This window comes from Poecilia reticulata, chromosome 11 (assembly GCF_904066995.2).
Source record: "Poecilia reticulata chromosome 11, P_reticulata-male-v2, whole genome shotgun sequence".
NCBI classification, from domain to species: Eukaryota; Metazoa; Chordata; class Actinopteri; order Cyprinodontiformes; family Poeciliidae; genus Poecilia; species Poecilia reticulata.
The window spans coordinates 29,891,002-29,916,277 of NC_088840.1; the positions used below are offsets into that span (position 1 = coordinate 29,891,002).

General features: G+C 48.4%; 3 protein-coding genes and 1 long non-coding RNA gene across 9 annotated transcripts; 2 read left to right on the plus strand and 2 right to left on the minus strand.

Moving 5' to 3' along the window:
• The first annotated feature begins 1,646 nt into the window (after positions 1-1,646).
• On the plus strand, positions 1,647-5,619 carry meaf6 (MYST/Esa1-associated factor 6). 3 transcript variants are annotated; one of them, XM_008423011.3, is made up of 8 exons: positions 1,647-1,842; positions 2,615-2,730; positions 2,819-2,906; positions 2,984-3,029; positions 3,105-3,297; positions 4,020-4,049; positions 5,293-5,326; positions 5,411-5,619. In XM_008423011.3, the coding sequence occupies exons 1-8, from the start codon at positions 1,753-1,755 to the stop codon at positions 5,423-5,425; spliced, it is 612 nt and encodes a 203-aa protein (XP_008421233.1). In that variant the 5' UTR covers positions 1,647-1,752; the 3' UTR covers positions 5,426-5,619. The 3 variants fall into 3 exon arrangements, with proteins under 3 accessions (XP_008421233.1, XP_008421234.1, XP_008421235.1); XM_008423013.3 differs by lacking the exon at positions 4,020-4,049 and having other exon boundaries at positions 1,648-1,842; XM_008423012.3 differs by lacking the exons at positions 4,020-4,049; positions 5,293-5,326.
• Positions 5,620-8,640: 3,021 nt separating this feature from the next.
• On the minus strand, positions 8,641-17,612 carry LOC103473075 (four and a half LIM domains protein 3-like). 4 transcript variants are annotated; one of them, XM_008423014.3, is made up of 6 exons: positions 17,514-17,612; positions 15,627-15,791; positions 12,355-12,529; positions 10,563-10,732; positions 9,500-9,686; positions 8,641-8,889 (listed from the first exon to the last, which is right to left on the minus strand). In XM_008423014.3, exons 2-6 carry the CDS (start codon positions 15,780-15,782, stop codon positions 8,738-8,740), a joined length of 840 nt encoding a protein of 279 aa, XP_008421236.2. In that variant the 5' UTR covers positions 15,783-15,791; positions 17,514-17,612; the 3' UTR covers positions 8,641-8,737. The 4 variants fall into 4 exon arrangements, with proteins under 4 accessions (XP_008421236.2, XP_017162782.2, XP_081468973.1 ...); XM_017307293.2 differs by lacking the exon at positions 17,514-17,612 and adding an exon at positions 15,884-16,386; XM_081612847.1 differs by lacking the exons at positions 15,627-15,791; positions 17,514-17,612 and adding an exon at positions 14,085-14,683.
• A 1,011-nt stretch (positions 17,613-18,623) lies between these two features.
• LOC103473076 (ras-related GTP-binding protein C-like) lies at positions 18,624-25,224 on the minus strand. Its single transcript, XM_008423016.3, has 7 exons — positions 25,030-25,224; positions 24,318-24,521; positions 23,265-23,464; positions 23,081-23,195; positions 22,863-23,005; positions 21,709-21,851; positions 18,624-19,290 (listed from the first exon to the last, which is right to left on the minus strand). The coding sequence occupies exons 1-7, from the start codon at positions 25,222-25,224 to the stop codon at positions 19,133-19,135; spliced, it is 1,158 nt and encodes a 385-aa protein (XP_008421238.2). The 3' UTR covers positions 18,624-19,132.
• On the plus strand, positions 20,946-21,506 carry LOC145553838 (uncharacterized). Its single transcript, XR_014089881.1, has 3 exons — positions 20,946-21,008; positions 21,091-21,303; positions 21,431-21,506. It is a non-coding gene; the product is annotated as an uncharacterized LOC145553838 (long non-coding RNA).
• Positions 25,225-25,276: the final 52 nt, after the last annotated feature.

Here is a 25,276-nt window from a genome sequence, read left to right on the forward strand (position 1 = left end):
TGTGGAATGGAGCATCACACCCTGTTATTGTCCCATAACAGGGTGGAAAATCAAAGTGTTTGATTCTAAAACCTGATGATTTTCATCATTAGTTGCAGGATTGGCCCAGTCAAAGTACAGGTGGAGTGTTTGTCCTGGTTCTGTTTGGGAAAACAGGTGACATCCCTGTAGTGGATTTTCCAGGACAGGAGCTCGTTGTTCCCCTCAGGAGTCAATGGGGGAAACTAGTGAAATGAAAACAGACAAATAGCAAAGACATCTGATAAAACCTCAGACTGCAGCTCGATTCCATCATCTGAAATGTTTTTATTTGACTTATAATTATTACTTTTCACCCTAATTTCCACCTTATTTGGTTCATGAACCCAACAGGGTGGAACTTTTCTAACTAATCTACCTGAAGCTCTTCATGTGGTCAACATTTAGCTAGTTAACCTTCAACAGGATAACTAACCTTTAAGGACTAAATATAACATTAGGTTTTTTAAATTCTGCTGAATAAACATTTTTCACAATCTTTCCTAACAGGGTGGAACTTTAAGCTTTACAGGTTTTACATGTTTAAGATCATAAAAAGTACAGAGATGGTGACAGTTGAAGCTACTTTGTTTTCCATGGTTGAATTTACATCATAACCAGTTTATGTCACTTACATGAAATGGTTTTTATGGAATTTAGACTTTTTGAAGGCAAAAGTTACTGGGACATGCATAATATGAAGAAAATATCAAATGAGAAAATAGTTTCAACAGATTCAGTTGCATATTAAAATATTTAGTCCAGTCAATCAACTTATTGAAGAAAAACATAAAGATATATATTATAGTTTAAACTTCATGAGGAAGTTTATTACGCTGCACTGGGGACACAATGAAAATGAGCATGTTGGTCACCAAAAAGACGTGTAAAGAACAAAATATATATTTAAAAGGCTTTTCATTTAAATTTGAATAATAATAATTAAAATACTTTGTTGTAAATATTTGGCACATTTTACAAATAATAATTGTAAGCAAAACATGGGGACAGGGAATGTTGGCGCAAACAAAGAATCCCCGTAATGGAAAATGTAATTTATAAGTCATGTGAGGCAGGAGGAGCTGCAGGAATGTGTGAGGCTTCAGGCTGGCCTGGGTCACAACACGAGGTCAATTCAGTCCTTTTTCTGAAGCTGAAATGTTCCTGAACGTGTGACTGAAGAACAGTCCATGAACCTCCAGCTCTGGCAGCGTTTCCTCTACCTTCATCTGATGAAGGAGGAGGAAGAGGAGTCAGGGTTTCTGATGCTGCTTCACTTTGACGTGATGTTTTCCTTCTGGTAAACTTTCGCTGCTTTTGGCTCCATATCCGCGTGGAGATTGAGAATATTTCTGAATGCAGCGGAAAACATTTCCTGGTTGTTCTCGAGCTCCACAAGTCATTAGGAAATATTTAGGAAAACCAGAAACGTTTGGAAAACTTCGATGGATAAATGCTGGTGATAAAACTTTGAACACAGTGAAAAAACAATTAAAACGAATAAACTGATAAATCGGCATCTTCGCTGATCAGATCTCATTGAAAAACATCAGAAATGAACGTGAAGCTGCAGATAAGATGGACTGGTTGTCATAGTAACTGTTTTGAGTCCTTCTGGAGCCCTGCCGTGGTCTGGAGCGCCCCCTGCCGGAAGTATCGGAACCCTGCGACCACTGCAGCCCGCTGCTTCTACCTTTTCCTCCGCTGCTGTTTTCCAGAAAGCCTCCTCCCGTCATGGCGATGCACGCTAAGGCCACCCCACCTCAGATCCCGGACACCAGGAGGGAACTAGCGGAGCTGGTGAAGAGGAAACAGGAGCTGGCTGTGAGTAGATGTGGATTTTGGGGGTTTTATCCGCGGAATTAGTCGCTCCGCCATTAAATGAGGCCTACATGCTAAGCTAATGGAGGCTAACTAGCGTTTAGCTCTTGGTAACTCAACGGTTACTTTCCTTTCAAAACGCATATAAAACTATATTAGAAAATTATTGAATGGATAAAAAGCCCAGGTAGTGTTTCCTAAAGGCTTACATATGTTTATTATCGTTGAAACATTCAGAATAAACGTGTTAATAATGCTCCGTTGTTTGCACGGAAACGTACAGCCGCCAACGGTTTGACTGAAATCTCGCGATATCAATAAAACATCCAGTCTGTTAAAGAGGACATAAATAACTGTTGAAATTATTATTTAATGACTTCCAGAAGAACAAACATAAGCTTATGTCTTAGTAGTTTGAAATCTAAACAGAATAGAAATATCTCTTATTGTACCAGAGTGGAGAAATTTAGCTGCAATTCAAATGTAAGTAAGAACGTCGAGACACCCAAAGGTAAAACAATATATTTATAACAATTAGAATAAAAGGACAAAATACAACATAAGAACATACAGCAGAATTACAATTAAAGCTACATTGCAGTTTACTACACTTAAAAGAAAAATGTTTAAGATTAACCCTTTTTACTAGAAATAAGGAAAACTAAATGGGGTAAAATTTGATTCATTTCCTTTTAATTTATTTATTTTATCCAATCATATTGATTTTGTCCAAACATGTCCCTCACCTGAGCAGCTCTCTGTTTCAACCCAACAGGAGACGCTGGTGAACCTGGAGAGACAGATCTACGCCTTTGAGGGCAGCTACCTGGAGGACACCCAGATGTACGGAAACATCATCCGAGGATGGGACCGCTACCTCACCAACCAGAAGTAAGAGGAGGAGGAGGAGGGTCTGACGGGTTCTACCTGATTCTGATGTTTGGTTCTGATGACCAGACCCTCCTTTTGTTTTACACAGAAACTCCAACAGTAAAACTGACAGAAGGAACCGGAAGTTTAAGGAGGCGGAGCGTCTGTTCAGCAAGTCGTCTGTGACGTCTGTCGCTGTGAGTTCTGTTGTTCGTCTGGTTCTGGTTCTGTTTGAGTAGCGAGCTCATGCCGGTGTCTGCGTTGTGATTGGCAGGCGGTGTGCGCGCTCGGAGGGATCCCAGATCACATGAATGAAAAGCGTGAGTGGTGTTTAACCGTCTGACGGCCGCCGCAGCGCCCCCTGCTGGTTCTGATGTTCTGCCGGGTCTCTGCAGGCGAAGCCGGCAGCGGCACAGAGAGTGACACGTCTCCGGACCTTCAGAACCAGGAGAATGAGCCGAGCCAGGACGACACGGAGGACGTGGACTCGGCGCTGCAGGACCTGAAGCCTCAGAAAGCCGCGTCATCGTCCTCGTCCAGCAGTCACCACGGCAACCACAAGAAGAGGAAGAACAAGAATAGACACAGGTACAGAATCCACAGCAGGTTCTGACGGGCCGATAATCCAGTTAGAAGGTCTGAACCTGTAGAACCCGGACCCGACTGCCGGTTCCGAACCGGTGTTCTGACTATCTGTCATACCGTCAATCCGTCCTACCTTATGGTCATGCTCACGTTCTGCTTACTCAGCAGATTTCTTATCAATCCGTCATACCTGTGAGTTATTTCTCAGACGGTAAATGTTATTTAATGAATCAAACATATTAACATAAATGACTTTTGCTGTTTAAATATCGTTACCAAACTGTAAACAGGACATCAGTCCGTTTGGCGTCTATTACTATAAATACTGTTTGACTACAGATTTGGTCCCGCGGGATATTTTGTCCCTGTAGCTAATCTGAATATCTGCATGCTGACCGGAGCAGAACATCTTTCTGGACGCTGCGCGGAAATAACTAGATTTTATTTTTTATTTACTGTAAACTTCTGAGACATAAAACACACAAAATGAAACTTCAACACGTATGACGGATTTATGAGACGTAACATCGATGTGCATTACCACGACGTATGCTGGATTGACGAGGTATGACAGATGGACAGAACACCGGTTCAGACCCGGTTAGTTCCAGAACCATGTGAATGATCGTCAGTGGGCTGCAGCTGCAGCAGGTTGGCGGTCTGCCGGTCGGCACCGTCTGATGAACTAACAGCTGCTGCTCTCTTCCTCCATAACGCTCCCTCAGCCCCTCCGCCATGTTTGATTATGACTTTGAGTAAGTCTGAAATTTACTTCCTGCCTGCTGCCTGCTCTGCTGTGTCCATTTCCTGTCTGCTGTTTCTACTTCCTGCCCTTTTGTTTCTACTTCCTGTCTGCTGTTTCTAATTCCTGTTCTGTTGTATCTACTCCCTGCTCTGTTGTTTCTACTTCATGCCCTTTCGTTTCTACTTCCTGTCTGCTGTTTCTACTTCCTGCCCTTTTGTTTCTACTTCCTGTCTGCTGTTTCTAATTCCTGTTCTGTTGTATCTACTCCCTGCTCTGTTGTTTCTACTTCATGCCCTTTCGTTTCTACTTTCTGCTCTGTTGTTTCTACTTCCTGTCTGCTGTTTCTACTTCCTGTCTGCTGTTTCTACTTCCTGCCCTTTTGTTTCTACTTCCTGTCTGCTGTTTCTAATTCCTGTTCTGTTGTATCTACTCCCTGCTCTGTTGTTTCTACTTCATGCCCTTTCGTTTCTACTCTACTTCATGCCCTTTCGTTTCTACTTCCTGTCTGCTGTTTCTACTTTCTGTCTGTTGTTTCTACTTCCTGTCTGCTGTTTCTACTTCCTGTCTGCTGTTTCTACTGCCTGCCCTTTTGTTTCTACTTCCTGTCTGCTGTTTCTACTTTCTGCTCTGTTGTTTCTACTTCCTGTCTGCTGTTTCTACTTCCTGTCTGCTGTTTCTACTGCCTGCCCTTTTGTTTCTACTTCCTGTCTGCTGTTTCTACTTTCTGTTCTGTTGTTTCTACTTCCTGCTCTTTTGTTTTTACTTCCTGTCTGCTGTTTCTACTTCCTGCTCTGTTGTTTTTACTTCCTGTCTGCTGTTTCTACTTCCTGCTCTGTTGTTTCTACTTCCTGTCTGCTGTTTCTACTTCCTGCTTTGTTGTTTCTACTTCCTGCTCTGTTGTTTCTACTTCCTGTCTGCTGTTTCTACTTCCTGCTCTGTTGTTTCTACTTCCTGTCTGCTGTTTCTACTTCCTGTCTGCTGTTTCGTCTTGCGGTTTTGTGATATTCTCACTGCATGGCCCGGTTCTGATGCATGGCCCGGTTCTGATGCATGCCTGTGTTCCATCAGAACTTTCTCTGCATCTCGTTTCACTCCAGAACCGACTCATTGCTGGTTTTACCCTGAAGGTTCTATTTGACCCGTTTGGGTTCCAAACTTCTTCCTGGTTCTGTAGTGGCTCTGCCCCCAGCGTTCCCATCCAGAATCAGAACCTCTGGTCCAGAACTAACCGGACCACTCTGTGTTGTTTTCAGGTTCGACATGAAGGTCAACAAGAAACCCAGAGCTGTGAGTAGAGCAGAACCAGCGGTACGGGTCAGCGGGGCGCTGTAGGTTCTGGTTCCATTGACCTGGTTCTGTTCTGTTCTGCAGGATTACTCCACCTGATGGACCGGGCCACTCCAGAACCTCTGCAGACCAGCGTGTTTCTGGACTTTAGTGTGAAACATTCCCACCTGGTGTCCTGGTTGTGTCCGGACCAGAACCACCAGAACCATCCTGTATTTATTGTTCAGCTCGTTTGTCTTTGTTTTATCAGCTGCTTGTTTTACAGAAAACCAATAAAATGTTGGAAACGCTGATGTTTGATTTCTGGAAGCTCTGCTGTCCATCACCGGGCCGAGCCGGCCAGATGACCGAGTTTTTCAGATGTGATCAGTGATTTGGTTCTGAGTGGATAGCAGAGTCGGGTCGGAACCAGTCTGGGTCAGAAACAACATGGCACCGGGGTTCCCTGCATGTATTTTAGGTCTGAATAATAATCTATTAGGCCTTTTCCTAACAATCTGGTTTTATTTATACCCGAATACTATTTACTATGATCATAACGGAAACGTTTGTATTTCTTCATAAAACGTAAAACAACGTTGGATTTCTGACTAGTGTAGTTCCAGCTGTAATGCCTGTAGCCGCCAGCAGGAGGCGCCAGAAGCCTTCAGCTCGGTTCTACCTCTGGTTCAATGACGTGCGGTGAGGTTCAGACCTGGTGAGGCGCCGATTTAATCATCAGAATTACAAATCTAAACCACCTCAGTCATTGTTTACACACGGAAATTTCACGCATGCGCACAACGCTGGAGAGCCAAAGACTTCCTGTACATGCCAGCCATTGCCACGGTGGAATAATTACATTAACTCAATCAAAGTTGGAAATGTAGGCATTACTCATTTATGCGCCACAGCAACGGGGAAAACCGTAGAAGAACAACTCAAAACCACTTCCGTCCCTCTATATCGGTAAAGCTACACGCAGACTGGTTGCCTTGACAACAACGCCACTTCATCATACCCGTCATGTCTCCCATTTTGGCCGGAAACTACTGTTTTTTTTTTTACCCCCGTACTTCCGTGTTATTTCCCGTAAATATCCCGTGACAGCGGCGGATTGTGCCGCCGATCTCGCGTTAGTTTTCTCCCCGGTCTTATTGCGTTACTCTATGTTCGCGTCCCTTCTTACGTTTCATGTCTCTTGTCTCTCAAACTCTTCTAGTGTAGAAATGTTGACGTCGGAAGAGAGGAGAAAACAATAAATATATCGCTATGCTTGACTGATTTACCGTATGGCTAGCGCGCTGTCTCTTACTCTGCAGCTGTGGAGTCACAGAACCGATGTCTGGGATCATGAGCGCCCCCTGCCAGGAGGCCAGAGAACTGCCTGCCTCACCTCGAACCTGTTCTCTGCCGTTTCTGATCGCTTCTCAGCACACGAACACTGTACATTATATAAATAAGTTAAATTATGGGAAATCAGTTAATGTTTTAAATGTTTTTAACTTTTTTGTAGTGAGTATTTGTCCAAAAATCTAAATTTAAGACTTAAAGGTGATCAAAGCAAAAGTGAGTTCAACTCATTTGATGCACTGTGGGGTTTCTGGCTTACGCAGTTCCAAAAATGGAAGCGTCACTGGATGTCCAGATGACTTTGGACCGGTTCTGGTTCCCCTCAGCCCGGTTCCGATTCTGGTGGACCTGGATTTTCTGACTCCTGCTGAAGTTGCTCCAGATTCCTGAATGAATTCTGCTTAACAATCTGCTCACAGTGGCTGTTCTCCCTGGTGCTGCTGCACTTTTTCCTTCCACTCAACTTTCTGTGATGCTAGATACAGCACTCTGTGAACAAACAGTGTCTTCAGCAATCTCCATCAGAGGTTAATAATTATTAGTGGACCAGTCAGAACCAGAACCACCCGGATGACGTCACCGAATGTCTTCACCCAATAATAAACTGGGCCTGAATCGCTGGGAGGAATGGACCGAACTGGAACCGCTGGGATGACCCAGAACTCACAGCCGGTTTATCTGAGCCACAGCTGTGGTTCTGACCCAGAGGAGGGGCAGCGGGTGTCTGGCGACTAAAACTAACTGAATAATCAACTGCAGCACAGCTGGTTCCGAACATTTGGGCCCAGAGACACAAACAGGACGGGATGACAGGAACCGAACTTTCGGTGTAAAGTTTTGTAAAGTCACACGGTCAAAAAAGAACTAGAATAATTTGGTTATTTAGCGATATTTAGTTGCTAAGCTAAATATTCAGATCCTGAGCAAATTAACGAGCTGAAGCTAATATTGAGCTGAAGCTCGTTAGCTTTAGATGCCAGGGAGGCTATTAACATTTAGGTAGTAGCTAAATATTTAGCTTGGAGATAAATATTTATTCATTTAAACCTGAAGTTTGGAGCTAAATGTTTATCTTGAAACTGTTACATTTATAAATGACATGGTGAAAATATGACTTTCACCTGAAGCCCTTGTGTTTCTGCCAGGCTAAATAATCCAACCTGCTGTTCGTGTTTGGCTGCGGCAGCTAGTAGCCTTCCATGCTAATGTTTGCTGGGGGGGCGGGGCTAGCGGGGCTGGCTGCACCTGAAGGCCAGCTGCCTCCGCCCTGAGGAAGATGATGAAGGTCATCTTCATCCCGCGCCGCTGGTGAGTGGGCCGGGCCTGGCGGGCCGCCGGTGAGTGGGCCGGGCCTGGCGGGCCGCTGGTGAGTGGGCCGGGCCTGGCGGGCCGCTGGGACAGGAGAGGAAGGTCAACCAGACCGGAGGGGAGTCATGGGAACGCCTCAGCCGCGTGACCCCGCACTGACCCTAAGTCAGATTATAAAGTCCATCACAGTCCGTTCACAGCAGGAAGCCTGCAGAACCTCTGAGCCCGACCTCCGGTTCCGTCTCACGTCCTGCATGAGAGCCGGACTCTAAGCAGAACATCTGACAGGGAGCTGGCCCGGTCCAACATCAACACGATCAAAGAGGACCAGCACCGAGGTTCTGGTCTGTAAACATTTAGACTATTACATCACTGGTGACATCATCGATGACATCACGGAGGGGCGGTTCCCTCTGATCTTCCCAAAGATACGTTTAAGAACCGGGAGGTTCTGATCAGTCAGTTCGACTCCTAAACACGACGAGTCCAGATCCCCGGATTAGAGCCTCAGGAAGCTGCTGGGATCAGAACCGGGCCGACGATCCAGAATCTCCCGAGTGTTTCCGACTCACCCAGCAGTAAATCGGGTCATCAGCACCGGGTTCTGGTCCAAATCGACCTTTGGAACCAAAGGGCCGACCCGGTTCTAATAACGAATAAAACCAGACAGACGGTTTCGTGTTTCAACCTTTTATGATTTGTGCCAAACATAAGCGGTGCGATGATCCGGTGAGCAGAACGAGGTCTGGTGTTCGGAACCGGTTCCGGTGTTCAGTCGTCGCTGTTGCAGTCGGCGCAGAGGATCTGGTCCCGGTCGGGGAAGAACCCGGACCCGACCAGCGACACGGAGCAGCGGGAGCATTTAAAGCACGGCTGGTGCCACTGGCGCTCCTCGAACGACACGTACTTCCCATCGCCAAAACCTGCAGAACCGGGTCAGAACCGGGTCAGAACCGGGTCATCCAGTTCGCTTACAACTAATATCACTTTGTTTAAACTTGTGATGCTGATCAATAAACCACTTCAGCTGTAATGTGGAGTGAAAGGGTTAAATCATAACATCTGATTTAATATTTATGACGCCATCAAACTGACAAAAATAACAAGTTATGGTTAAACTGGTCCAGGAAGAGGAACCTGAGGTTTTACTCAAATAAAAGTGAGAAGTGTGTTTTAGCAAAACAAATCCGAAAAGTTTAATTCCCTAAAAACTAATTCAAATATAACTATTTATGCATTTATAGCTATATATTTACTATCCGCCTCAAATGTAACGTAATTGAAAATGATTTGCTGTTTGTCTTATTACTAGACAGGAAGTCGCGCCACCAAAACAACCAAAAAACTAAAAATGAAATTATTCTGGACGCAGCTTTCCGTCACCAGGCCGCCATCTTTCTCAGGTTCTTTCTGAGGAGATTTGATTCTCCAGATGAAAACCTGATGATGATTTCTGCTTGTTCTTCCTGCAGATTCACGTTTCCTGCAGGCTTTTATTGTGGCGGGTAACCAGCCCGCTGCTCCGACTCTCACCTGTGATGGGCGTGTTGCACGCGGCGCACTTCTTGGCGTACAGGCTGCTGAAGCATCTGACGCAGTACGGCCGCTCGCCCTGCGACGTGAAGGTCTGCCCGGCCAGAGCGCAGCCGCAGCCGCAGCACAGGAAGCAGTCCCGGTGCCACACCTCGCCCCGGTACGTCAGCCCGCCTTTAGTCAGCGCCTGCAGCGGGGCAGAACCGGGTCAGGACCGGGTCGGAACCGGGTCAGGACCGGGTCGGAACCGGGTCAGGAGCTCCAGACAGCATGAAGCTAATTCGGTTAACTGATTAACCGATGAGTGAAAAACTCGTTCAGGATTCGGACTCTGAAAGCCAATACGGTTAAAACAATAAACGTTTTTCCTTTAAGATTAAAAATGTTTGTAAATCAATTTTACCCAGAATTCCTCTGTCGGGGTTCGAACCCTGTGTTGAAGCTTTTCACGTTTCTGTCAGCATTTATTCAGCTAGCATTTATTCAGTTAGCATTTATTCAGCTAGCATTTATTCAGCTAGCATTTAATTCAGCTAGCATTTATTCAGCTAGCATTTATTCAGCTAGCATTTATTCAGCTAACATTTATTCAGCTAGCATTTATTCAGCTAGCATTTATTCAGCTAGCATTTATTCAGCTAACATTTATTCAGCTAGCATTTATTCAGCTAGCATTTATTCAGCTAGCATTTATTCAGCTAACATTTATTCAGCTAGCATTTATTCAGCTAGCATTTATTCAGCTAGCATTTAATTCAGCTAGCATTTATTCAGCTAGCATTTATTCAGCTAACATTTATTCAGCTAGCATTTATTCAGCTAGCATTTATTCAGCTAGCATTTATTCAGCTAGCATTTAATTCAGCTAGCATTTATTCAGCTAGCATTTATTCAGCTAGCAATGCTCACTGAAGGAATGGAGGTTTTGACTTTTAAATGTAGATTTTCTTTTATTGAAAAAGAAATGTTTCTCATATTGTATGAAAAATGTGCCGTTTTGTCACCGATTAATCGTCAGAATAGCTGCAGCCCAAAGCGGAGCGCCGGGCCGGTTCTTCCTCACCTTCCTGCAGTGGCTGCAGCGCGGCGCCACCTGCTGCTCGTAGCAGGCCAGGCAGTAGAAGCGCCCGGCGTCCGGGACGAAGGCCTCGGCTCCGATCGGCTTCCTGCAGCCGCTGCACAGGAAGCAGTCCTCGTGCCACGCCGCGCCGTCGTACTCCAGCATCCGGGACCCTGAGGGACAGACGCCGCTCCGATTGGACCAGAACCAGAACAAACTGCTGGTCTGGCTGCCAGACAATCTGAGGGAAAGCAGAGCCGCAGCTCGGCATGCGACGGCGCTCTGAAGCCTCTGGAGTCCATCAGCCGCTGGAGCCAGAACCAGAACCAGAACCCTTAATCACCGGGTTTTATGACTGCTAGGACGGACAGCGGGACGCGAAACGGACTCGGCTGAAACTCCAGGTCCTCTGGGTTTAGGAGGCCAGCACCAGCACGCCTGGACCGGGCCCACAAAGAACACTATAGAACCCAACAGAACCAACAGAACCCAGGTCATCCTGCCACAGAAGGCTGTTTAATTTCAGCACTGCTGCCACCTGGTGGCCGGAGGCTAGTTTATCAATCAGACATGAATAAAGACAAAAATAAATACTTCTGTTGATGAGGTCAGCCGCCCCCACCTGGCTGCATGCTCCGCCCCACCCGGCTGGATGCTCCGCCCCACCCAGCTGGATGCTCCGCCCCACCTGGCTGGATGCTCCGCCCCCACCTGGCCTTATGCTCCGCCCCACCCGGCTGGATGCTCCGCCCCACCTGGCTGGATGCTCCGCCCCCACCTGGCCTTATGCTCCGCCCCACCCGGCTGGATGCTCCGCCCCACCTGGCTGCATGCTCCGCCCCACCCAGCTGGATGCTCCGCCCCACCTGGCTGGATGCTCCGCCCCCACCTGGCCTTATGCTCCGCCCCACCCGGCTGGATGCTCCGCCCCACCTGGCTGGATGCTCCGCCCCCACCTGGCCTTATGCTCCGCCCCACCCGGCTGGATGCTCCGCCCCACCCGGCTGGATGCTCCGCCCCACCTGGCTGCATCTCCGCCCCACCTGGCTGCATGCTCCGCCCCACCTGGCTGGATGCTCCGCCCCACCAGGCTGCATCTCCGCCCCACCAGGCTGCATCTCCGCCCCACCAGGCTGCATCTCCGCCCCACCAGGCTGCATGCTCCGCCCCACCCGGCTGGATGCTCCGCCCCACCCAGCTGGATGCTCCGCCCCACCTGGCTGGATGCTCCGCCCCCACCTGGCCTTATGCTCCGCCCCACCCGGCTGGATGCTCCGCCCCACCTGGCTGCATGCTCCGCCCCACCCAGCTGGATGCTCCGCCCCCACCTGGCTGCAGGCCCCACCCCCACCTGGCTGAAGCCCGGCCCCCACCTGGCTGCATCTCCGCCCCACCTGGCTGCATGCTCCGCCCCACCAGGCTGCATGCTCCGCCCCACCCGGCTGGATGCTCCGCCCCACCCGGCTGGATGCTCCGCCCCACCTGGCTGGATGCTCCGCTCCACCTGGCTGCATGCTCCGCCCCACTCAGCTGGATGCTCCGCCCCCACCAGGCTGCATCTCCGCCCCCACCAGGCTGCATCTCCGCCCCCACCAGGCTGCATGCTCCGCCCCCACCAGGCTGCAGGCCCCGCCCCCACCTGGCTGAAGCCCCGCCCCCACCTGGCTGCATCTCCGCCCCCACCAGGCTGCATCTCCGCCCCCACCAGGCTGCATCTCCGCCCCCACCAGGCTGCATGCTCCGCCCCCACCAGGCTGCAGGCCCCGCCCCCACCTGGCTGAAGCCCCGCCCCCACCTGGCTGAACGCTCTGGCTGCAGGCGGCACATCGGGAGGAGAAGTGGCTGCAGTAGCAGGAGCTGCAGAGCAGAGCGCCGCCCTGCTGGGTGAACGGCTCGGCCGCCAGAGAGCGGTTGCAGCTGCAGCACCTGAAGCAGTTCTCATGGAAGAATCTGTCCTGGTGCACCAGCTCCTGCAGAGACAAGGAAGAGGTCAGAGGTCGGGGGGTCACAGTTAAAATATTTCAATCAGAAATGAAACATTGAAACATCTGAAAGTTGCTTAGCGACGACAGACGGACGAGTCCAAACTTCTTCTGAGCGTAGAATCCATGCAGCTCTTTCAAAATAAAAGTTCTGTAAAGTTCTAATTTTTAGTTATGGTTTCCTCTGAACCACATGATCCAAGCCCGGTCCGGTCCGGTCCGGTCCGGTCCGGTCTTGTTCAGTTCTTCTGGTCTGGTCTAGAATGTGTTGAGAATAAATAACTGTGTGTTTTCCTTCCATCTCTTTTAGCTGGTTGCTAAGCTAAAGCTAAAGCTAAAGCTAAAGCTAAAGCTAAAGGAAACGACATGTTAGGAAACGCCCTCCAAGCTAGGGTTAAAGGTTAAAGGTTAAAGGGAACGTCCTTTTTAGGGCGAAGCGTAGGCAGAGGCCGTTTGTCGGCCGGTTCCTGAAGGCAGCATGTCAGAATGGACCAGCTGCACTTTGGCATGAAGAGAAGGAATCGACCCACCGACTCTTCAACACCAAGAACTTGGAGAAGGATCATTCCGGTTCTGGTTCTGGTTCTGTTTCAGGTTCCGGTTCTGTTTCCGGTTCTGTTTCAGGTTCCGGTTCTGTTTCTGGTTCTGGTTCTGGTTCAGGTTCAGGTTCTGGTTCTGGTTCAGGTTCCAGTTTAGGTTCCGGTTCCGGTTCTGTTTCTGGTTCCAGTTTAGGTTCCGGTTCCGGTTCTGGTTCTGTTTCAGGTTCCGGTTCTGGTTCCGATTCTGGTTCTGGTTCTGTTTCTGGTTCCGGTTCTGTTTCTGGTTCTGGTTCTGGTTCTGGTTCAGGTTCTGGTTCTGGTTCTGGTTCTGGTTCAGGTTCTGGTTCTGGTTCTGGTTCTGGTTCTGGTTCAGGTTCAGGTTCTGGTTCTGGTTCAGGTTCCAGTTTAGGTTCCGGTTCCGGTTCTGTTTCTGGTTCCAGTTTAGGTTCCGGTTCCGGTTCTGGTTCTGTTTCAGGTTCCGGTTCTGGTTCCGATTCTGGTTCTGGTTCTGTTTCTGGTTCCGGTTCTGTTTCTGGTTCTGGTTCTGGGTCCGGTTCAGGTTCTGGTTCTGGTTCTGGTTCAGGTTCAGGTTCCGGTTCTGGTTCTGGTTCTGGTTCAGGTTCAGGTTCCGGTTCTGGTTCTGGTTCTGGTTCAGGTTCAGGTTCCAGTTTAGGTTCCGGTTCCGGTTCTGTTTCTGGTTCCAGTTTAGGTTCCGGTTCCGGTTCTGGTTCTGTTTCAGGTTCCGGTTCCGGTTCTGGTTCTGGTTCTGGTTCCGGTTCTGTTTCTGGTTCCGGTTCTGTTTCTGGTTCTGGGTCCGGTTCAGGTTCTGGTTCTGGTTCTGGTTCTGGGTCCGGTTCTGGTTCTGGTTCAGGTTCAGATTCTGGTTCCGGTTCCGGTTCTGGTTTTGTTTCTGGATCAGGATCTGGTTCCAGTTCAGGTTCCGGTTCTGCTTCTGTTTCAGGTTCCGGTTCTGGTTCTGGTTCTGGATCAGAAGGTGAGCTGACCTGTGGCCCCACAGCGAGCGTCCCCTGCGGTGCCTGGTGAAAGGTCAGAGGTCATCAGCTGGTTCTTCTGGGTCTGTGCGGACCGGCTCACTGTGACAGCAGGCGCTGCGGGGCCCCCTGCTGGCCGGCTGCCGCGGTGATGGACGGCTCCATTAAGGCGACGGGAAGCAGAGCGATGAAGATGTGTTGTTGTTTATGTGAGCGGAGGAAGAGGAGGAGGAGGAAGAGCAGAGCCTGAACGGCCATAACTCACAGCCTATCAGAGATCTGCTTCCTCCAGAGCTGCTTTTTCCCACTGAACCTGAAGGCCTCATCCGTCAGGTTCCTTATCTCCAGGATGTGGAGCCGCCGCCTGCAGACGAGCTGAAAGTCTAAAAACAGCCAGAGGAACCATTTCCTGCCCGGGACGGTCCAGCTGGAACCTCACAGCAGGTCAAAGGTCAGCTCCCTCTGCGCCCCACAGGACCAGCCATGTTCTTCCATCTGGTCTCAGTGGCTCAGCTTCAGCCGCTAAACACAGTTTAACATTAATTTAATATGTAATAAATCGATAAACTGACATGTGATGCCATGTCTCTCTCTCTCTCTCTCCCTCACTCTCTCTCTCTCTCTGTCTCTCTCTGTCTGTCTGTCTCTCTCTGTCTGTCTCTCTCTGTGTCTCTCCCTCTCTCTCTCTCTCTCTCTGTGTCCCTCTCTCTCTCTCTCTGTCTCTCTCTCTCTCTCTCTGTCTCTCTCTCTCTCTCTCTCTCTCTCTCTCTCTCTGTCTCTCTCTCTCTCTCCAGTTTCTCCTTCTTCCTGATGTTGTATCACCTGTTGCTACATCCACCACAAAGTCTGGTTGGTTTTCCACCACCTTTGGGGTTTTTCCCACTCTGATCTCTGGGCTTCCAGTCCATATTCTCCAGATGTTCCTGTTCATGATGCCGGTCACATGATTATGTTGTTCCATGTTCGCTGTCCCTGCCAGCTTCTTGCTCCCTGCTGTGATGTGCTGGACTGATTCAGGGGCCTCTTAGTACCACCGACACCTTGGTGTGGCAGATCTGAACCCCTATTGTTATATATATATATATATATATATATATATATATATATATAATTGGGTTGAGAAATGATTTTCAGGAAGTGACATCACAGATATATATGCGCCAAAGACAGAAAAGAATATATCAATAAATAAATACATTTACTATTAAGTTTGTGGAGCATCTGAGAAACACTGGGAAATATAAATATGAATAACTTTCTCCATATTATTTCTAATCTGACGTTTATCTGCGTGGCCCGGTGACGTCAGACAGTCAGAAATAAGCTCGCAGAAAAAACTAAAACTGTTTGTTTCATTCATTCAGTTCAAAGTTAATATGAGCAAAAGGTTTGAATAAAGTGTTGATGACGCGCTTTGCGTCTTTAGCTGCTGATTCAAAATAATCACATTTAGTTTGAGGTCAGCAGCAGCAGCAGGTCACCAGCACTGACCCATAGCGCCTGGTTCCGGCCCGGGCTGCGCCTGGTTCCGGCCCGGTCGCGTGCAGGACGTACCTTCTCGTCGTGTCCAATCAGCTGCTTGCACACCTGGCAGGTGTTGGCGTGGCGCCGCTGGTGGCAGCGGACGCACAGCGGCTCCTCCGCCACCCGGATGACCGTCTGTCCGCTCAGCGACTCGCTGCAGCTCCGGCAGCTCGGCGGCTCGCTCATGGTTCCGTCCTGCGGGTCAGAAAGCGGGTCAGAACCAGCGATCTGGACCTGCGGTTCTGCTGCGGCAGAAGGAGGGTAGAGTTCGGTTCTGGAAGCAGAACCTCTGCTGGGTCAGAGGAGCAGACAGGCTTCCTCCTGGAACGTCCTCAGAGGTTCGGGTTTCTATTCTGGTTCGGCTGCCGACCCGGAATGCAGAACCACAACAATGGACTTCCTTCCTGCTCAGAAACACCTGCTGCTTCTTTCAGCAGAACTTCCCCCGAACCCGACCAGGTCAGACCCGGACGTGCAGAGTGGGACCGCAGGTCTGGTTCTGGTTCTGGTTCCGGTTTGGCCCTGGAGCTCAGACATTAAACACATTCCTTCCTGTCAGTTCTGGTTCTGGACAGGCTTACGGACCGGCTCGGTTCGGCCCGCTTGGAAGTCGGAGCCAGATGGAAAGTGTCTCCGGACGGGTTCCGGTGTCAGAACAATCTGGATCATCAGGCGTCATAAACCCGTCCGTTACAGAACCCGTCAGAGCCTCTGGCCCAGATTACATTCAGAACCTTTTATGGAGATTTCACTGCGGCCATCTGGACCGGCGGCCCGGCTGGCTGCTCCATCAGAACCTTATGTTTCAGAAGATTTAACAGCTTTTCCGGATCGAACCGAACCGAACCGGACCGGACCGGGCGAGTCAGAAGCTGGAAAATGGAGGTTCTAGAACCAGGTCCAATAAAGTTCTGAATACTCTCTAGAAGAACTTCAATGGGCTCTCTGCACGTACGGCGCTGACGTCACATCCGCATGAGCGAAACGCGGCTTTCTTGTTTCCGCTTTGAGTTACCATGACAGCTAGAAAAGACAAAATCTATTTCATATGCAAATAAAGCGACACTAATTTAGCCTGCTAACTTTTAAAGCTAAGTATTTAGCATAGTAGCTAAATGTTTATATTGCTAACTCAGTCATTTCATTTGAAGCTAAATCTGTACCTGAATATTTAGTTAGATAACTTCATAATTAGTTGGAAACTAAATATTTGGCTTGGAAAGTAAAAATTTAGTTGGAAGCTAAATTTTGGGTTGAAATTGTGGCATTTTTGGAATGAAAAAGTAAAATGAAAATATGACTTTGAAAAACGAATCCAGTTTCTGATCTCAGGCTAAATAAACTAAATAATAAAAATTACTGCTGGGAGGTGACAGAAAGCCTTCAGACAGATTCCTGTTTGGTTGTCATGAATTATCTTTATGCTGATGTTAAGGCGGGAGGATTTCCACAAAGACCAGAAAGACTCTGGAGCAGAACAGAACCAAGATTACGGGTCTACCTGGTAAAATTACCTTTTTTCCAGCTAATCTGAGAGTGAAATGTCACAAAACTGTGACTAATAACAAAACTACTGAACTTATATTATCCTCTTTATGAGAGCATTGAAATAATAATAATAAATAAACTTAAGGGAAATATTTTCAGCGTTCTCCGGTCTCAGCTCCCTGCAGCACAGTTTGCTTATGCCTCGGTCCGGTTCTGAGTCTGTTTGAACCTTGAACCAAACAGTTCCTGATCCGTTTCCGGACCAGCGACAGAAACCTTCAAGTCAATTAACCAATCAGCTCCGAGCTCAAGGTGAGGACAGGTGAGACTCTGCGCCTGCGCAGCTCAGAGATTAAACCTTAAATGTGACCCCAGATGACCCCTGGTGACCCCCGCTGCCCCCAACCGAGTCAGTAAAGGTGAACTCACCGTCGCGGATCTCCGGAACTCCTCGCTGCTCCCACGCGTCGGGAAGTTTCCACGGACTGAGGCGGAGGAGGAGCGGACCGCCTCCTCTTCTCCTCTTCCTCATTTTTATTTCATTATTTATTATCAGATCGGAGAACCGATTTAAAGAGGGGGAAGTATGTAAGATTATTTACTGCATTAGACTTTTGAGTTGTAATGTTTAATTACCTTCGTAATTAAATTATTTCACTTTTAAAAACGTTGAAATGGGGCTGAAAACACGGTTAACATGTTATTACCATGAATTTAGCTCTTCTGTTAGAAGAGAACATTTTATAATAGCAAAAATCAAAAGCAGAATAATTTTCTCGTGTAGTTTTGAAAAATGTTTCCTAAAACATTTATGAATTTAAAAATATTTCTGTTGTCTCAAGATCCGTTGGCTCTGTTGTTCATGTTCAGCTTCTTTTGCAGAAAGTCCTGATAAATCTCACATAACTGAAAAGAACGTATTAAAGAACCGGTTCTTGTTTGAGCAGCAGTCTGCCCGTTCATTCATCTGCAGGTGGAGTTACTCCGCCCCCTGCTGGCGGAGGGTCGTAGTTACAGCAGGAGTTCTGCTGCAGATGTTTTGATCAGATTCATTCATCAATTTTTAAAGTTGACTTTAAACAACAGATAAAAGTTTCTCAGAACATTTCTGCGTCACCAGCATCAGGCAGGTGAACTACTGGAGTCGTGGTTCTGGTTCTGATGGTTCCAGTTCGGATCCAAACAGCTTCACAGCTGCTTCAAACAAAACAAAACCAAAAAAAAAGACCAACATTTATTACAGATGAATATTTTTGGTGTCAAATTATACATAATTGGAAATTGTATTTACTGATTATTTTCTGATTTTTCAATATGGCCGCCACAGTTATGGAAAATGAATTTTTGCACCAAAATAACAAATTAAATGAATAAATTTGGTGTCAAATCATATTTTGAACCAAATCAAACATTTTCTTCATGTTTCCTTTTGCAGTTGGACATTTTCAAAATGGCTGCCCTTCTGACCATAAAGTTATATTCACTGCTAAACACATCAATACGCTAGGAGAAGCTAAACTGCTAGCATAAATGAGACGGTTTTGAAACATAAAAACTTTATTGTTCTTCAACGGAAACAAAACACAAAGTTCTGCAGAACCTTTTAATTAAAAATCCACACCAAAATAAAAGCATCAAACTGATCTGTGGCTAAAAGCTTCTTCAGTTGGAACCAGCAGAGTCAAACTGGTCCGATTCTGGTTCTGTTCTGGTCAAACTGGGTCAGTTCTGTTTAAACCGGACCAGTTCTGGTCCAGTCCTGGTTCTGTCCTGGACTCTAAACTCTAACCTCACACTGAGGGATAAAGGCCCGTCTCCACTGACGGAGGTTCTATGGGTTCCAGTCGGACCTGCTGGGAACCAGTAAGCTGGGCTTACTGGGAAACATTTCAGCTTCCAGAACCATCTGCATCCTCGAGACAGAACCTGGAAAATGGATCCGGACCTTGGAGTTTTCCAGTCGGCTTCCTGTCTGTGTCTCTGGGAATAATTCTGTGTCCAGCTGCCTGGTTCTGGAGGTTCTGGAGGTTTCCGGGCCTCCAGCAACTTTACACTGCGCTCCCGTTGAGAACCGGGCTCTTCTGGGCCGACTGCTTGGTGCCGGAGGAAGTAGCCGACGTCCAGATGGAGGCGTCGAAAAGGCTTCCCACCTCAAACACTTCGTGGATCGCCTTCCGGAAACAGTGGAAGTTATAGTCGATCAGACCTGGACAGGAAGCAGAACACGGGTCACTTCCTGTTGGGCTCTTTTCCACAGAAAACAAGACATTTTGTCCTACAGAGGACAGAAACCTGGAAAAGCACAGGGAGGAAGGAGACAAGGACACAAGGAAGGACTAAAGTCTAGAACATGTTTTTCCATCAGCCATTTTCTTCTCCAGACTCTCCAGACCGTTGGAGCAGGTGAGAGTGAGAGCGGAGCGACCAGAGTGAAATGAAACAGCAGGTGAGAGTGAGAGCGGAGCGTCAGAGTGAAATGAAACAGCAGGTGAGAGTGAGAGCGGAGCGACCAGAGTGAAATGAAACAGCAGGTGAGAGTGAGAGCGGAGCGACCAGAGTGAAATGAAACAGCAGGTGAGAGTGAGAGCGGAGCGACCAGAGTGAAATGAAACGGCAGGTGAGAGTGAGAGCAGAGCGTCAGGATGAAATGAAACAGCAGGTGAGAGTGAGAGCGGAGCGTCAGAGTGAAATGAAACGGCAAGTGAGAGTGAGAGCGGAGCGACCAGAGTGAAATGAAACGGCAGGTGAGAGTGAGAGCGGAGCGTCAGAGTGAAATGAAACAGCAGGTGAGAGTGAGAGCGGAGCGACCAAAGTGAAATGTACGGCAGGTGAGAGTGAGAGCGGAGTGACCAGAGTGAAATGTACGGCAGGTGAGAGTGAGAGCGGAGCGACCAGAGTGAAATGTACGGCAGGTGAGAGTGAGAGCGGAGCGACCAGAGTGAAATGTACGGCAGGTGAGAGTGAGAGCGGAGCGACCAAAGTGAAATGTACGGCAGGTGAGAGTGAGAGCGGAGCGACCAGAGTGAAATGTACGGCAGGTGAGAGTGAGAGCGGAGCGACCAGAGTGAAATGTACGGCAGGTGAGAGTGAGAGCGGAGCGACCAGAGTGAAATGTACAGCAGGTGAGAGTGAGAGCGGAGCGTCAGGATGAAATGAAACAGCAGGTGAGAGTGAGAGCGGAGCGTCAGAGTGAAATGAAACGGCAAGTGAGAGTGAGAGCGGAGCGACCAGAGTGAAATGAAACGGCAGGTGAGAGTGAGAGCGGAGCGTCAGAGTGAAATGAAACAGCAGGTGAGAGTGAGAGTGAGAGCGGAGCGACCAAAGTGAAATGTACGGCAGATGAGAGTGAGAGCGGAGCGACCAGAGTGAAATGTACGGCAGGTGAGAGTGAGAGCGGAGCGACCAGAGTGAAATGTACAGCAGGTGAGAGTGAGAGCGGAGCGTCAGGGTGAAATGAAACAGCAGGTGAGAGTGAGAGCAGAGCGTCAGAGTGAAATGAAACAGCAGGTGAGAGTGAGAGCGGAGCGACCAGAGTGAAATGAAACAGCAGGTGAGAGTGAGAGCGGAGCGACCAGAGTGAAATGAAACAGCAGGTGAGAGCGGAGCGACCAGAGTGAAATGAAACGGCAGGTGAGAGTGAGAGCGGAGCGACCAGAGTGAAATGAAACAGCAGGTGAGAGTGAGAGCGGAGCGTCAGAGTGAAATGAAACAGCAGGTGAGAGTGAGAGCGGAGCGTCAGATGAAATGAAACAGCAGGTGAGAGTGAGAGCGGAGCGTCAGAGTGAAATGTACAGCAGGTGAGAGTGAGAGCGGAGCGACCAAAGTGAAATGAAACAGCAGGTGAGAGTGAGAGCGGAGCGTCAGGGTGAAATGAAACGGCAGGTGAGAGTGAGAGCGGAGCGTCAGAGTGAAATGAAACAGCAGGTGAGAGTGAGAGCGGAGCGTCAGATGAAATGAAACAGCAGGTGAGAGTGAGAGCGGAGCGTCAGAGTGAAATGTACAGCAGGTGAGAGTGAGAGCGGAGCGACCAAAGTGAAATGAAACAGCAGGTGAGAGTGAGAGCGGAGCGTCAGAGTGAAATGAAACAGCAGGTGAGAGTGAGAGCGGAGCGTCAGAGTGAAATGAAACAGCAGGTGAGAGTGAGAGCGGAGCGACCAGAGTGAAATGAAACAGCAGGTGAGAGTGAGAGCGGAGCGACCAGAGTGAAATGAAACGGCAGGTGAGAGTGAGAGCGGAGCGACCAGAGTGAAATGAAACAGCAGGTGAGAGTGAGAGCGGAGCGTCAGAGTGAAATGAAACAGCAGGTGAGAGTGAGAGCGGAGCGTCAGAGTGAAATGAAACAGCAGGTGAGAGTGAGAGCGGAGCGTCAGATGAAATGAAACAGCAGGTGAGAGTGAGAGCGGAGCGTCAGAGTGAAATGTACAGCAGGTGAGAGTGAGAGCGGAGCGACCAAAGTGAAATGAAACAGCAGGTGAGAGTGAGAGCGGAGCGTCAGGGTGAAATGAAACGGCAGGTGAGAGTGAGAGCGGAGCGTCAGAGTGAAATGAAACAGCAGGTGAGAGTGAGAGCGGAGCGTCAGATGAAATGAAACAGCAGGTGAGAGTGAGAGCGGAGCGACAGAGACCTTTCCTCTCGAAGCTCTCCTCCCTCAGGATGCAGACTAGGGCCAGGAACCTGGTGACCTCCTTCAGGTAGAGAACCGTGGAGTTGTTCAGCCTGATGATGGCCAGAGACTCGTCATCGTAGGCGGCGCCACCATCCATCAGCCTGGAGGAGCCAACAGAACCATCAGAACCAACAGAACCAACAGAACCATCAGAACCAACAAAACCATCAGAACCAACAGAACCATCAGAACCAACAGAACCAACAGAACCATCAGAACCAACAAAACCATCAGAACCAACAGAACCATCAGAACCAACAGAACCATCAGAACCAACAAAACCATCAGAACCATCAGAACCAACAGAACCATCAGAACCATCTCCAAACATTCCATAACTATGGCTACATTACAATTGTTTGTCATTTAATGACTTATTAGATTAAAAGTAGTTCCAACCTTTTATCACTTACACCTTGTTTCATTGTTTTAGTTTGGCCTCCAGTCAGCAGGTGGCGCTGCTGGTCATCCTGAAGCAGAGCCAGAAAATAAAATGGTGGACACAACAGAAAGGGTTTGGTTTGGGAAGTAAAAAGCTTTTAAGTGGTTCAGTTTTGAAATATAAAGTCTCAGCAAGATCCATAAGTCTCTCCTTAAGTCCATAATTCTTCTCCGTACTTTTAACGTCAACTTCTCCGTTAAAAATTACAGATCTGCTGAGAAGGCGAAGATTTTATGACGGACAAACGGAGGCAATAGCTGCTGCGGTTCGTCCAGTTTTCCTTCTGTGAAGCAGAAAAATTGGACTCGGTTGGTTTTGAGGTCTGTCGTGAATTAATGGACTGAAAAACAAAGCAACCAGATGATCAGGAATTATACATTTTACATATTTTAATCTTTTCATCTTTGTATTTTTCTATTCATCAATCTTAGAGGTTTCTGTTTTGTTATATTTTATGAATATTTGTAATTTTATTGTTGTGAGAAAAACCACCTTTTTCTGCTGATTCAACCAGTTTTTAATACATCAGACACAAAATAATTCAAGAAAAGCTCGTTAAGAAAATGGCCGATTATCAATCAACTTTAGATGCTCATTAATCTGTAACTTGCATCCATAATCAGAACCATCTTGGTGAAGTTCTGATGGGACCGGTTCCGGTTCTGCTCACCCGTAGATGCAGGAGACGTCGATGACGACGTCGATCATGTCGCAGCAGAGTTCGTAGGACTGCATGTCCACCGGCGAGCTGTCGGTGGCGATGTAGATCTTACTGACCACGTCAAACAGGAAGGCCTTCTCGATGCCCGAGTGCTGCAGAGCAGACCGGATGTTAGGGACCGGACCGGACCGGACCGGACCCGGCGTGGCGGCGGCGCTGGAACCCACCGATATGAAGATGTTGAGCAGGTTCTCCAGGGTGGGAAGCTGAGGGATGAGTTTCTGCACCACCTTGCTGAAGGCCTCGAAGATGGAGTGGTCGTAGATGCTGGTCAGGTAGAAGCTGCGGATCGGAGCGGGGAGACGATCAGAGGCGGTCCAGACGAGCCGGTTCCGGTCCGGTCCGGCTCACCTGAGGTGCAGCTTGTCCAGGCTGGCGTCGGCCAGGTCGTCGTTGGCTCGCTGGTGGACGTCTCGCTGCGTCTCGATCTTGTGGTCGTCAGACAGTCCGTCCACCTTGTGGATGAAAACCTCGAAGTTGATGTCCGGGTTGACCTTGTAGGCCCTGGAGACGGTGAGGTGCAGCCGGCCCAGAGCCTCCATGTAGTCGTCCTGGAGATTACAGCGGATTATAATCCAGGAAGCATCGATGGGGGACTACAGAACGACGCTGGAGGAACTGAAGAAACCGCTGATCTGCAGGATTTCCACAAACCAAGCGTCTGCTCTACGACTGAAACGATTAATCAGACTGATCTGCTTAAAGAACCAATCAGAGCCAGGAGGCGGGGCTTAGCGCTGTCAGTCAATCCTCCTGTAATCACTGCTAGATGTGCTAATGACAGAGAAACAACTTACCGTTACAGGAAAACCGTTTATCCACCGTCATCGATGGCTATGCTAACTAGCTTTAGCTTTCATGACGGGCTATGCTAGCTGCAGCGTAGCAGACAGGAAGAGGATGGGCAGCGCCACAGGAGCTTGTGATTGACAGCTCTAAGACCCGCCTCCTGGCTCTGATTGGTTGTTTCTAGTTAGAACATGAAGATTTTTTCTCAGATTCATATCAAAACACGACAGTTTGAACAAATAAGAATATTTTACAGGAGTTAGAAACTGAAAGAGCCCTGAGCAGAAACAACATGTAAACATTTAGCATTCATAGTTTTAGTTTCTGTGAAAAATCTCCTGTCATCACATTTTTCTATCCAGTTATTAATCCGTTATCAATAATTGATGGTCAGACATTGAGCAGAAGAGTTTTTTGATCAACAGAACTTTGTTATTCAACTCCTGGCAAAACAATTGGGAATTTATTTAAAAAGGAATTAAATTGTTTATTTTCTTAAAGAATAAAAACAGTTTAATGAAGAACCTGCAGCATGTGAATTCACCAGATTAATGGATCAGAACCTCGTCCCTGATTGGCCCGTGGCGGTCAGGTGACTGAGCCCTGACCTGCTACCTGAGCGTCGATGACGAAGATGAGCGCTCCGGTTCCCTTGAAGATCATCTCGCTGTCAAACGTCGGGTCGAAGAAATCCACCTGTCCGGGGAAATCCCAGATCTGGAAGCTGACGAAGGAGCTGCTGGAGACGTCGTCCTTGTAGATCTTGTTGGTGCTTTCCAGGAACAGCGTCTCGTTGGGAGACATCTTATGGAAAACCACCTGGACCGGGACAGACGGCCCCGAGGAACATGTTCAGAGAGTCACATTCATTTATGTCGCGCATTTCAGCTCAACGTGGAAACATCAGAAACTTAGAGATGCTCTTCAGGTGACAGAAGGCCGACTTTGTAACCGTCTTCATGTGGCTGTGAAGGTTCAGGTCAGAGGTCAGTTTCCAGCTGTAATAAGTAGAGCTGTGCTGACTCTAGATCTACAACTCTAGATCTATAACTCTAGATCTACAACTCTAGATCTATAACTCTAGATCTATAACTAGTTTCAGTTCAGCTGGTTAAAGTTATGGCGTATCCTCACTTTGATTGGTTCTAGAATTGGTAGTCATGGAAACTAATCTTACTTCCTGTCATAATCTGACGTAGAACCCGGATTAAACTGTTACTCTGAGTTTAACAGAACATCTTCAGAACCAGAACCTGTCGGTCCGAACCACAGGGAGTTCTGGATCAGAACCGGTGGTCGGCCTGCTGCTGGGTCAGAACCTCGGTACCTTCTGGATGGAGGACTTGCCGCTCCTCCTCAGACCCATCAGCAGGATTCTGGGTCTGCTGGCGGACGGGTTCGCCTCCTCCGGGTCCAGGTCCTGGTTCTGGTCCTCCCCGCCATAACCGAAGCTCTTCGGGAACGAACCCACCACGCTGTAGCTGCTGCTGCCCAGGTTCGGCTCCTCGTACTGGATATTCATCCCGGACCGGACCAGAACTGGGCCCGCTCCTCCTCTGAACCCAGTCGACCCG